The 13,430-nt window shown below is 43.0% G+C and overlaps 1 protein-coding gene across 1 annotated transcript in view; it reads right to left on the reverse strand.

Moving 5' to 3' along the window:
* DNAH14 (dynein axonemal heavy chain 14) overlaps positions 1–13,430 on the reverse strand; it is a 340,790-nt gene that overhangs the window by 45,016 nt on the left and 282,344 nt on the right. The window contains 5 exon segments of the mRNA XM_040347836.1: positions 2,194–2,270; positions 3,550–3,759; positions 6,324–6,516; positions 7,564–7,982; positions 10,366–10,610. Coding sequence (XP_040203770.1) covers positions 2,194–2,270; positions 3,550–3,759; positions 6,324–6,516; positions 7,564–7,982; positions 10,366–10,610 — 1,144 coding nt within the window.

Consider the following 13,430-nt stretch of genomic DNA (forward strand, 5'->3'; position numbering starts at 1 on the left):
TGGGTCCCAACCTGTCTGCCCCCAATCCCTGATTCTACTTGCTCAGGTCCTAACCTGTTTGGGTCCCCATCCATAGCTATACTAGCCTGTAGGGGACTAACCCTTTATCCTTATGTGCATACTGGGTAGTATACTCAATCTGTAAAGTTTAAAGTGGATGTAAACCCGATTCATGAAATTTCAGCTGGGCACATATATCTGCAGTATTTTGTTATCTCTCTTCAATGAGCTAAGTCCTGTGGTTCTCTCCTGAACTGTTATCAGCCTAACTCCTGACAAATTCTCAGACTTTTTAGACAAACGCAGCCTGAATCTTCTTTTAGGGGAGGTTGCTCAAATATATTAGCAGAACGCAGGTCCTATTACAAAACACCTCTGAGAGTCTCTGCCTATGATGATGTATGCCTTTCCTCCAATCAGCAATGTTAGCTATCTTGGCTGTATGCCCAGACATCACACTCTGGGGGTTATTTATGAAAGGCAAATCCACTTTACACTACAAGTGCAAAGTGCACTTGGAAGTGCAGTTGCTGTAAATCTGAGGGATAGATCTGAAATGAGGGAAAGCTCTGCTGATTTTATCATCCAATCATGTACAAGCTAAAATGCTGTTTTTTATTTTCCTTGCATGTCCCCCTCGGATCTACAGCAACTGCACTTCCAAGTGCACTTTCAGTGCAATTTCAACTGCACTTTGCACTTGAAGTTTGCCCTTGTAGTGCAAAGTGGATTTGCCTTTAGTAAATATCCCCCTCTGTGTTAACCAGGAAGAGAAAATCTAACAAAATCTCAGCTTTCTAAACAGTATAGAAATGTGAAGATAGCAGATATACATGTAAAACCTATGTAGGGAGATTAGTTTCATCCCTGTGTATCATCTCTGTTCACTTCACTGGGTGTATGGAGGGTTTACATTCACTTTAATCTACTGAACGGCTACTGTTTATATGCTTTTCATTGTTCATGCTATCAATGTGCAGTATACTTAATCTGTTAAACTGGATTCACTGAACTGACTACGGCTACTGTTTTAATTGTTCATGTCATCTATGTAGATTGTCGATATTGTACCACTGTTTTTTTCTGTTTTTATTTTGTTCAAAATTAATAAACTTTATGTTAAAAAAAACTAAAAAAAAATTGCACAATTTTATTGAGGTATCCCACATTTCTAAAGGTAAATATAGATCTCAAATAAAAGTGCGATGAGCAGAGACAATTGGCAGAAGCCTTCCTCTCAAGCTTGATGCATAACAACGTCCGTCTGCTCCAAACATACATGCGCTATTATGCTTAGTGCCAGGTTATTTTAGGATTAACAATTGCAAACGGTAAAGATTTTGACACCTGTCCATAAAAAGTGGTTGTAAACTTCATACATGAAATATGAACAAAGCATATCCCTCTATAGTGTGCACTTGTCAATTAAGAGCCCTAAGTATCATTTCTGTCTGCTGCTTCAGCGTGAACCACTTCTGACAAGTTTCCCTGACAAGAAAAAAAAGGTGACAGAGGAGGGATCTCCAGCTGATTGACAGCCTCAGCTCTGTACCTGTGTGCTGTGTAAAGGGGGTGTGTCTCTTCCCTCCAATCAGCTGTCAGAGCTCTCCTTACTGAGCTGTAACTTCAGCTCTACATCCCCTTTTTTTATCATAGCTCAGACAAGCTTTAGAATTCTGGACTTTGAACAGATGTAGAGAAGAGAGGCCTGCAGATACACAAATCCTCCTACATAAGTTGTACCTGTGTATCACCTGAAGATAGTTACTTCACTGGGTACATGTAAGGCCTCGTACACACGATCGGAATTTCCGATGGAAAAAGTCCGACAGACCTTTTCCATCGTAAATTCTGACCGTGTGTATGCCTCATCGGTGAAATTTTATCGGAAATTCTGATGAATTCAATCGGAGATTACATAGGGAACATGTTCTCTTTTCCTCCGATGGAATTTTGTCGGAATTCCGATGTGAATTTGGTCGGGCAAAGGTCCGATCGTGTGTACAGGGCATAAGGATTTGTAGCCACTTTAATCAAACATTCCTAGACAAAAATAATAACCCAACAGAAATTCTATTTCTACAGCGCTGTGTCCAAAACAAAAAAAAAGTTTTATCCGTAGTTTCACTTTAAGGTTACCTATTTATGGGATATGTAACAATTAATTAAAATGATAGATAATTTCATATTTACCAGTATAAGTTTCTGGAATGAAGAAAGCGTCTCCCAGTGAAACCCAATGTCTTCTCTGTCTGAACTTTGCGTCGTACCTGTTGAACACACCAGAAAGTAGTTTTAATCAATAACTAAACAGCTGTGTACAGCTCTGAAAAACTATACTTGTACAAAGAGGAGGATCTAGTGACAGGTGCGTGGCACACAGCAAGAGGGTGGATTGAATCTTCAGGACGGGGACCGAGAGGTTGGTAAACATGTCTCTAATATTTCTTTACTGACCACTACCTTCACTTTCATGAATGAACACAGTGAGTGATCAGTACTGGGCTTCTAAAGTTTCATTGGTTGCAGTGGAGTCTGCCAGATCTCTCCGTTGATATCCGCTGAGCCGGCTGATGACAGGTCTCTCTCTGCTCACTGAGCGGGGAGGGGCTTGTCGAGCGCAGCTGATTACTATGGAGGGATCGGACGAAAACGGACAACATGTCCGTTTTCATCAGATCTCACCTGTTCCGATAGGACGGATGGCGAACGTATCGCCATACGTCTAATTTTAGCGGATCGGATGTCAGTGTTGACATTAGTCGCTCCATAGACTTGCATGGAGCGCACGTTCAGGTCTGCCGAAAAAACTGACAGGCGGACCTGAACGGTCCCTGCCCGTGTGAAAGGGTTTTAATTCTCTTTTTCTAAAATAGCAAACATGTCACACTTGCTGCTCTGTGAAACTGTTTTGCCCTCTGCCTGAGCTCATAGTTCCTCCTGCCTGCATAGCAAGCCACTAGATATGGGGGCTCGATCTCAAGCCTGCGCTGTGTGCGTCTATTGGCACCCCCCCTTTCTATGCTCTCAGGATTTGATTGACAGCAGCGGGAGCCAGTGCCAAGCCTCCTTTAAGAGAGAATAGCAGTGCTGCTGCAGATGGGCACAACGTTGGATCGAGAACAGACTCAGGTAAGTATTTGAGGGGGGTGGGGGGAACGGACTTTGAAAGTTTTTATACCTTAATGCAGAGAATGCATTGAAGTAAAAACATTTTTTAACTTTACAACCACTTTAACATGTTTTCTTGAAAAATACATTTCACAATCAGGAATTACACGATGCTTGAGGTTTAATTTGTTGGATTGCTGTTTTATGCCAACCAAATACAGTGTTTAACATCTCTTTCCTATTAGTTATATTAGTTTCTTTTTTTGTACCTTAATTTTGTTGCTCACACATATTTGCCAACCACATCCCACAGAAGCCTGTGTACATAACTGCTTGCAAAGACCAAACAGAATATTACTTTATATAGCCAGCCTATAACCACAGGACACTTGCTATAATTGGTCATGTACTCCAGCAGGTTGGTGCAGCATTGTTTACCTTCCTGTAACGAGAGGTCCTCTCCTCTGTAGGGGCTCTTGAGGAACTCATACAAGTTGTTGCTGTTGCAGAACTCCTTCCACTGTTGGTCACTGGATAGCAGAGAGTCACAGAGAGTCGAGAACGGATGCAAGTGGTGTGTCAGATACTCACACTGCCTCCAGGTGGAGCCAGAGAGCCAATGTGGGATATCAGGTGCTGCAGAGTCATCTGAAAGAATGGGGAACATCAACTTCAAAAATTGCAGATAAAAACACAGAAAAATCTGGCATTTTAGATTCTTATATCCAGTGTTTTATTTTTCCATAAATTATTTTCTTTTGACTTGCAATGTGCCTCTGAACTTTGACAACTGCAGGAAGAGTCAATGACTTAGAACAGCCCCCTCTCCTCTTCTGGGAGTGTATAATTACTGTCTCTGCTGGCCCAGCTCCCCTGCCCCTTTTTGTAGGTAGCAGGGAAATAGTGACGGGAAATACAATGGCGTGTCACTTGAGTGAGAGGCTACTGGGGCTGATGACATGACATCCAAGATGCCAGGACCCAGCAGTGTTCTCTGGGACATTAGATGTCTACATAAAGGAGGCTTTTATGGGTAAATAACATGCTTAAAATACATGCAATGCACATATATTCTTATGGGAAGATTGTTGTTGAAATTACTGGATTGGCGACAAGGGCTTTCTAGGTTATATATGTTACAATAAATAGCTCACTCCCATATCTTCCTAAACAACACATACAGTACATTTTCAATAGAAAAGGGCAACTGCACAGGCTGTTCAGGGTCCATAGTGGTCACCTACCATAACCATTATACCGGTGTAGGTATTTTAGCACCAACAATTTGATGCTTTGGCCCCGTACACACGGCCGAGGAACTCGACGTGCCAAACACATCGAGTTCCTCGGCGTGTTCAGTCCTGGAGCCGCCGAGGAGCTCGGCGGGCCGAGTTCTCCCATAGAACAACGAGGAAATAGAGAACATGTTCTCTATTTCCTCGCCGAGGTCCTCGTCGGCTTCCTCGGCCGAAAGTGTACACACGGCCGGGTTTCTCGGCAGAATTCAGCTCTGAACCGAGTTTCTGGCTGAATTCTGCCGAGAAACTCGGTCGTGTACACGGGGCCTTTGTCAAAAAACATTTGTTACAATGATTTTTTTGGCATGTGATATGCACTACTAAACCCAAAACCAAAAATATATTTTATTGCAGCTTATTATCTCCTACAAGTATTGACTGAATTTGTTTTCACTTTTAAGCCTAAAATAAACTTTTTCTGCAAGTACAGAAAATACATCATGTGAGCTGAAAAAAAGCACTAAGGATCCTATCTCTATTGTGTAAAATACCAGGAATACATGTTTAAAGTCTAGTCTGCTTATAAACCATGGCTACCCCAATAAATACAGTGGAGAAATTAGTGTAGACATAAAGGGTATTTAGTTACAAGATTATCAGGTGAAGGTAAAACCTGAGAAAAAAAATGCAGCCACCACATCTAATGCCGTGTACACACGATCATTTTTCGGGTTCCAAAAAATTACGTTTTTTAGGCTCTAGAAAAAAACGATGTTTTTTTCAACTTGATCATTAAAACTTGACGAAAAACATACACACGACCGTTTTCCTCGGCAAAAAAGCTCTGCCACCAAGTTTCTTGATGGATTCTGTCGAGGAAAACGGTCGTGTGTACAAGGCCTAAGAATGTCATGGGAAATTAAAAATGTTCGAATTGTCCCCATAAGAGGAGGTGAAGATAATCCTTCTAATGGACCTGCTCCAGTTACAGTCAAAGAAGCTGGCCTTACAGTGTTTTTGGGACAGGAAATTAAGAGAAATCTTCCCAATAGGACACAAATCGCAATGAACACCTGATAGATGTTTTAAACATTCTATCAGGTGTCAAAACTAGAAAAAATATTCAATACAGATACACTTATAGCCAGATTCATAGAGAGTTACGCCGGCGTATCAGCAGATACGCCAACGTAACTCGGAATCTGCGCCGTCGTAAGTTTAAGTGTATGCTCAAACTGAGATACACTTAAACCTATCTAAGATACGACGGCCTGCGCCGTCGTATCTTAGGGTGCAATATTTACGCTGGCCGCTAGGTGGAGCTTCTGTTGAGTTCGGCGTAGAATATGTAAATGACTAGATACGCCGATTCACGAACGTACGTGCGCCCGGCGCAGTAAAGATACGCCGTTTCCGTAAGAGTTACGCCGCGTAAAGATAAAGCTGTCCCCTAGCTGGCCTAGTCAATGTTAAGTATGGCCGTCGTTCCCGCGTCGAAATTTGAAAAACTTACGTTGTTTGCGTAAGTCGTCTGTGAATGGGGCTGGACATCATTTACGTTCACGTCAAAACCAATACGTCCTTGCGGCGTACTTTGGAGCAATGCACACTGGGATATGTACACGGACGGCGCATGCGACGTTCGTAAAAAACATCAATCACGTCGTGTCACCAATCATTTCCATAAAACACGCCCCCCCATCCTCATTTGAATTAGGCGTGCTTACGCCGGCCACATTTACGCTACGCCGCCGTAAGTTAGGAGGCAAGTGCTTTGTGAATACAGTACTTGCCTTTCTGACTTAAGGCGGCGTAGAGTAAATACGATACGCTACGCCACCTTAAAGATGTGGCGTCCTACCTGAATCTGGCTATGTGTTTGTGTGGAGTTTTTTCCTTTAGGTATAATACATCAGGAAGCACATGTAAGAAGTAGTAGATATGTGAAAAGTCAAACATATGATATTCTGGTACCGCTGTCTCCTGTAGGGTCTTTCCTGTACATGAAGTTAGTCAGCAGCACTGAGTTCAGGAAGAAATTCCATTCGGTATGTGGTAGGAACCCCAGAGGACCTGGAAGATCCTCGCTGCCATTCCTCATGATGTTCACCACCAGCAGGAAGGAGAAGCAGAGCTTGTGTTCTGTGAAGAGGGATGATGACACAATCTACAGGAACAAAAACAAAGATTCAAAATTCTCAGTGCTACAAATTCTGAATTTCTGACTCAATAAAAAATGTATTAAACACATTTATATTTGTCTTCTTTCTTATGTAGCTTACTTTGTAAAGCAAGAAATTGACTTACTCAAATATGCAGACCAATTACCTGCCTTGTTTTCCTACACCAAATGTATCCATTGCGTACAGTAGGAAATGTGTTTATTGCCATATGTGACGCAGGTGTTAATAAAGCAGTGGTTCACCCTAAAAACCAAGTTTCTACCATGAAATCCAGCATAGTAGCGTGAGCTACAGTATGCCTTTATTTTATTTTTTTTGCGCCGTACTCACAGTTTACTCCCGTAGTGAAGTTTCAGACTCCCCGCGGGGAATGGGCGTTCCTATGCAGAGGGAAGATGATTGACGGCCGGCTATGGCACGTCACGCTTCCCGAAAATAGCCGGAGTAGGACTCGGCGCTTTACTGCGCTATACGGCGCCTGCGCACAGACTATACAAACCAGCATCATACATACAGTAGGCTGTAGGCATAGACATAAAACATATCCGCTTATAAAAAATAATATAATTTTTTTCTTTAAGTTTGATTAGGTTCTCATATTCGGGTGTCACACAGCTAGTCAGGGGTGGACTGACAACTCATGGGGCCCCCGGGCAATAGAAGATTATGGGGCCCCCGGGCAATAGTAGATTATGGGGCCCCCGGGCTTACAGATGGCCACCACGCCAGGAGACATTGCATAGGCAGGGCAGCTAAAATCTCAGGATTTTCACATCAAAAGCATGTCGGTTTTGGACATATCAGGGACAGATGTAAAAAAAAACACAGATTCTTACATACTGTCCCTGGTTTTATTGAGCCTGGCAACCCTGATGGGGCCCCCTAGTGGCATGGGGCCCTCGGGCAGTGCCCGAGAGTCCCAATGGTCAGTCCGCCCCTGCAGCTAGTCACAACAAATAAGTTCTTCAGGGATGGACATCCTGAATAAGTTTAAGAGGCTTTAAAACACTGCATAATAACCACATGATTACCTTGTAGACATTTCTGGTAAGAGTGTCACAGATATTGTGGAGGTGCCTTTTAATGTCCTTATTTTCTTCATCACTGGATTCCATCTCTATAGACTTTTGCCGGCTCAGTGGGCGGATAGTGCCAGATGAGGACATTAAAGAGACGTGAGTTTGGTTTGTCTTTGAAACATCCATGGATTCCACAAACACCTTGTGGAACCAGTGCAGAGAGAACTGGTACATGTAGTTGAGATGAACAAGGTCGGCCACTACGAAGTACAGCACGGCCCCTCTACAGGCTAAAGGTAGGTAGATACCACGGGCTGCTTCAATGGTTTCCTCTGTTTTCTCAGAAGCCTTCATTCTCTTTATAATGTCCTTGGAAGTCATTTTGGATTTCTGTAGAGTGTCAATGAGGTCCTCATCATCGAGTAGGTGTCCTAGTTAAATAATTGCATCGTTATACTACAGTGGACAGTATTTTGCTATGTAGACATAAAGTTCTAAACCGTATTAAGCTACAAGCAAATATAAATTGTGGGCCTAATAATACTTTATGAAATTTATTTAATTTCCAAATAATACGTTTTACTTCAGGATTTTCCTGTCCAGCACTGTCTGCAGCCCTTCCAGGTTGGCTATAAAAGTCTAAATATGAATAGCTAAGAACATCCCCCTCTCTCCCCCCAAATTACAGTCCCTTGGTCTGCTGATGGGCTGCCCAGGCTTTGGGCATTGCATTGTTGAATCAGAACATTGGGTGTACCTAATACACTATGAGACTTTAGGGCAACTAGAGGCAGCACTTGAAGGACAAAATCTGAAGAAAAAGATACAATCAGCTACTTTTGTTTCAGTTATTTTGTAGTTCCCAAATGTTCAAAGCAACTCACAATAAAAACCCACTAACCTGCTCATATTTACAGCAGTCTATAAGCTCCACCCATATGCCCTTGTGACAAGAAAATCTCTGGCAATGTCTAAGCTTGCTCCCACTCATTCCTATTGGTCTGTCATTATGATGGAATCCCTCACTGGGCAATAGTAATGTGCAGGTGGCAGGGAGCGTTGAAGCTTTCCCCATCAAAAGGGCCTTGGACTGGAGGTGCGATTGGATATAGGCTTGGGGGATGAGATAGGTATTTGAAGAAACCTCTAGGTCAGTTATTCTGACACGGGTTTATTTACTAAAGGCAAATCCACTTTGCACTACAAGTGCACTTGGAAGTGCAGTCACTGTAGATACGAGGGGGACATGCAAGGAAAATAAAAAACAGCATTTTTGCTTGCACATGATTGGATGATAAAATCAGCAGAGCTTCCCCTCATTTCAGAGCTTCCCCTCAGATCTACAACGACTGCACTTCCAAGTGCACTTGTAGTGCAACGTGGGTTTGCCTTTAGTAAATAACTCCCACTATGTTTTTTTTTAAGAAAGGCAAATCCACTTTGCACTACAAGTGTAAACTACAAGTGCAAAGTGCACTTGAAATTACACTGAAAGTGCACTTGGAAGTGCAGTCGCTGCAAATCTGAGGGGTAGATCTAAAACAAGGGGAAGCTCTGCTGATTTTATTATCCAATCATGTGCAAGCTAAAATGCTGTTTTTTTATTTTCCTTGCATGTCCTCCTCAGATCTCCAGCGACTGCACTTCCAAGTGCACTTTCAGTAGTTCAGTTCAGTAGTTTGCAATTGTAGTGCAAAGTGGACTTGCCTTTAGTAAATAACCCCCTATGTTTTTGATGGTGAAAGTAAATCACAGTGCATGAAAGAATCCCACACAAATACAGGAGGATCATACAAACTCAATGAAGATAATGTTGAATGAATGAATGAAAACGTATATAGCGCAACACATGCAAGCTTAATCGCCTCTGGGCGCTCCATCATGTTCTAGCGACAACCAAACCCTGAACCCAGTACTACAAGGGCAGTGCTCTAAACCGCTGATCAATAATGCTGCTGATGGATGGTCAAACATCACTGAAAACGAAGGGCCAGATTCACGAAGAATCGCCCTACGCTGCGGCGGCGTAACGTATTACATTTACGTTACACCGCCGCAAGTTTTCAGCGTAAGTGCTTGATTCACAAAGCACTTGCCTGTAAACTTGCGGCGGCGTAGCGTAAATCCGCCCGGCGCAAGCCCGCCTAATTCAAATGGGGCGGGGACCATTTAAATTAGGCACGTTCCCGCGCCGAACGTACTGCGCATGCTCCGTCCCTAAAATTTCCCGACGTGCATTGCGCTAAATGACGTCGCAAGGACGTCATTGGTTTCGACGTTAACGTAAATGGCGTCCAGCGCCATTCACGGACGACTTACGCAAACGACGTGAAATTTCAAATTTCGACACGGGAACGGCGGCCATACTTAACATTGGCTAGACCACCTAGAGGGCAGCTTTAGTTTTACGTGACGTATCTCTACGGAAACGACGTAAATTTACAGCGGCGGATGTTCGTGAATCGGCGTAACAAGTCATTTGCATATTCTACGCCGACCGCAATGGAATCGCCACCTAGCGGCCGGCCTAGAATTGCAACCTAAGATCCGACGGTGTAAGTCACTTACACCTGTCGGATCTTAGGGCTATCTATGCGTAACCTGATTCTATGAATCAGGCGCATAGATACGACAATCGTATCTCAGAGATACGACGGCGTATCAGGAGATACGCCGTCGTATCTCTTTTGTGAATCTGGCCCTAAATTCTTCTTACAGAACTTGAAAATTAAAGAGATATTTTTACTATGGCTGGTAGGAATTTTTTTTCCATGGCGCAGTTTGATAAATAAACCTTGCTATTGACCATCTTACCTTCTGTTTTCTGCAGTAAAGTGAGTGAGCGTTCCTCCAGATCCCGCAATGTGGATAGATCAGAAGATATATTCTCCAGTAAATTGTTCCTCTGCAGCTCCAGGTGGGGCTGCTCGTGTGTCACCACACTGGACAACAGCTGGTCCTGCAGCCCTTTAAATGTTACTGTAAAGCTGATCACAGTCACCATGATACAAACAGCAGGCAAGAAGTGAGGGCTGGGGTTCTGGGTGGACATGTAGAGCCTAGAACAAGAGAATCATAAATGTTCTATTCATATACACAATATACATTTTTGGAGCCTTTGAGAAAGCCAATTTGGGCACTATGCGTCAGATGGGGAGTAATATCACACTGGTGGAGCTTAGACGCCATTTTGGAGGAGTGCGTTTGCCAATTGTGGAGATATGCCTGTAATACCTTGCTATATGTGAAGGCAACATTTATGTTTTTTTTTTTTATAAAAATGTAATAGTGGTCTGCACTATCCGATATCTATCTTTTCCTTCCTATCAGGTGAGAAGACACTCATAGGATGTGGTGAAGGGCACTTTGATATTTTCATTCAAGTTGAAGTATACATAATATAAAACAAGAAATCAGAAATTGACACTGATTGCACAGAGATTAAAAGTTACAGTGGGTACGGAAAGTATTCAGACCCCCTCTAATTTTTTCACTCTATATTATATTTTAGCCATTTGTTAAAATCATTTAAGTTCATTTTTCCTCATTAATGTACACACAGCACCCCATATTGACAGAAAAACACAGAATTGTTGACATTTTTGCAGATAAAAAAAAAAGAAAAACTGAAATATCACATGGTCCTGAGTATTCAGACCCTTTACTGTGACACTCATATATTTAACCACTTCCTTACTGGGCACGTATACCCCTTCCTGACCAGTTGAAATTTCAGCTTTTGGTACTGCGTCGCTTTAACTGACAATTGCGCGGTCGTGCGACATGGCTCCCAAACAAAATTGGCGTCCTTTTTTTCCCACAAATAGAGCTTTCTTTTGGTGGTATTTGATCACCTCTGCGGTTTTTATTTTTTGCGCCATAAACAAAAAAAGAGCGACAATTTTGAAAAAAAGTCAATATTTTTTACTTGTTACTATAATAAATAGCCCATTTTTAAAAAAATAAAAAAATTCTTCTACATATTTTTGGTAAAAAAAAAAAAATCCTTCTACATATTTTTGGTAAAAAAAAAAAAATCTGGTTTGCGCAAAAGTTATAGCGCTTACAAAATAGGGGACAGAATTATTATTAATTTTTATTATTATTTTTTTTTACTAGTAATGGCGGCGATCTGCGATTTTTTTTGGGACTGCGACGTTATGGGGGACCCATCGGACACTTTTGACACATTTTTGGCGCCATTCACATTTATACTGCGATCAGTGCTATAAAAATGCACCGATTACTGTATAAATGTGACTGGCAGTGAAGGGGTTAACACTAGGGGGCATGGAAGGGGTTAAATGTATTCCCTGGGTGTGTTCTAACTGTGGGGGGAGGGGGGTGACTGGGGGAGGTGACCGATGCTGTGTCCCTATGTACAAGGGACACAGATCGGTCTCCTCTCTCCCTGACAGGACGTGGATCTCTGTGTTTACACACAGAGCTCCACGTCTTGTCCCTGTAGCCAGGCACGCGCATCGGTATCTCAGGAATGCGGCGGGCACGCGCGCGCCGCCGACGGCGCTCGCGCGCCCTCTAGTGGCCTGGAAGAGCGGAGGACGCATATATGCGTCCTGTCAGAGATTTAGAACCACCCTGCGGCCGCACATATTCGTACGGCCGTCGGGAAGTGGTTAACTCAGGTGCTGTCCATTTCTTCTGATCATCCTTGAGATGGTTGTACACCTTCATTTGAGTCCAGCTGTGTTTTATTATACTGATTGGACTTGATTAGGAAAGCCACTCACCTGTCTATATAAGACCTTACAGCTCACAGTGCCAGAGCAAATGAGAATCATGAGGCCAAAAGGAACTGCCTGAAGAGCTCAGAGACAGACTTGTGGCAAGGCACAGATCTGGCCAAGGTTACAAAAAAAATTCTGCTGCACTTAAGGTTCCTAAGAGTACAGTGACCTCCATAATCCTTAAATGGAAGATGTTTGGGACGACCAGAACCCTTCCTAGAGCTGGCCGTCTGGCCAAACTGAGCTATCGGGGGAGAAGAGCCTTGGTGAGAGAGGTAAAGAAGAACCCAAAGTTCACTGTGGCTGAGCTCCAGAGATGCATCCGGGAGATGGGAGAAAGTTGTAGAAAGTCAACCATCACTGCAGCCCTCCACCAGTTGGGGCTTTTGTTAAGACCTGCAGTGGTTAAGGTACTGCGGCCTTCTTTCCGTCCCTCAATCGCCGAGCATAGGGGATTACCGCTACCATAGAAGGTAGAGGGATAGTGGAGATGAATGCAGTTTCCAAGATGAATGTTCCCCCCAAACATGAGCCAAGACTTCATGAAGGGTGTCCAGATCTAGAATAGCTTTATTGAGACTGGAGGTTACTTATATACAGCAAAAGGAATACTTGACATAATCAGATGAACAATGATAATCTCCTCACACATCATCATACAATGGTTTTACTAACGATAGACCTCTAAGGAGACAGACGTCCTGTCTCTGATGTAATCCACATGTGTTAATTACTGGTCAGTTACCCAGACGAGGTGAGATCTTCTCACCTGCTAAACTATAGAAATTCACACAATGAACGCTTCTTGAGAGACAGACGAAAGTTCATTTACATGACACTGCAGACGATATTATCACAGCAAGCTCTGCCTGGGAGATATTGATATCAGTTAAGGAATAAACCAATTATCTCCAGGCAGAGAGCACCCCAAGTTTCCCAAAAGTTGGAACACCCCTTTCCACACAAGGTATCCCTACAATTACATATGCCCTGATAGCTCCGATCTGGGGGACCAACATATCCAAATTTCACCCAGATCGGTCCAGGGGTTCTTAAAAAACAAACAGAACCTATGAGAAAATCCAGAATAAAGTCTATTTTCTTCACAGCTTTATTGAAGAGTGGCCCGAC

Source organism: Rana temporaria, chromosome 4, assembly GCF_905171775.1.
Source record: "Rana temporaria chromosome 4, aRanTem1.1, whole genome shotgun sequence".
NCBI classification, from domain to species: Eukaryota; Metazoa; Chordata; class Amphibia; order Anura; family Ranidae; genus Rana; species Rana temporaria.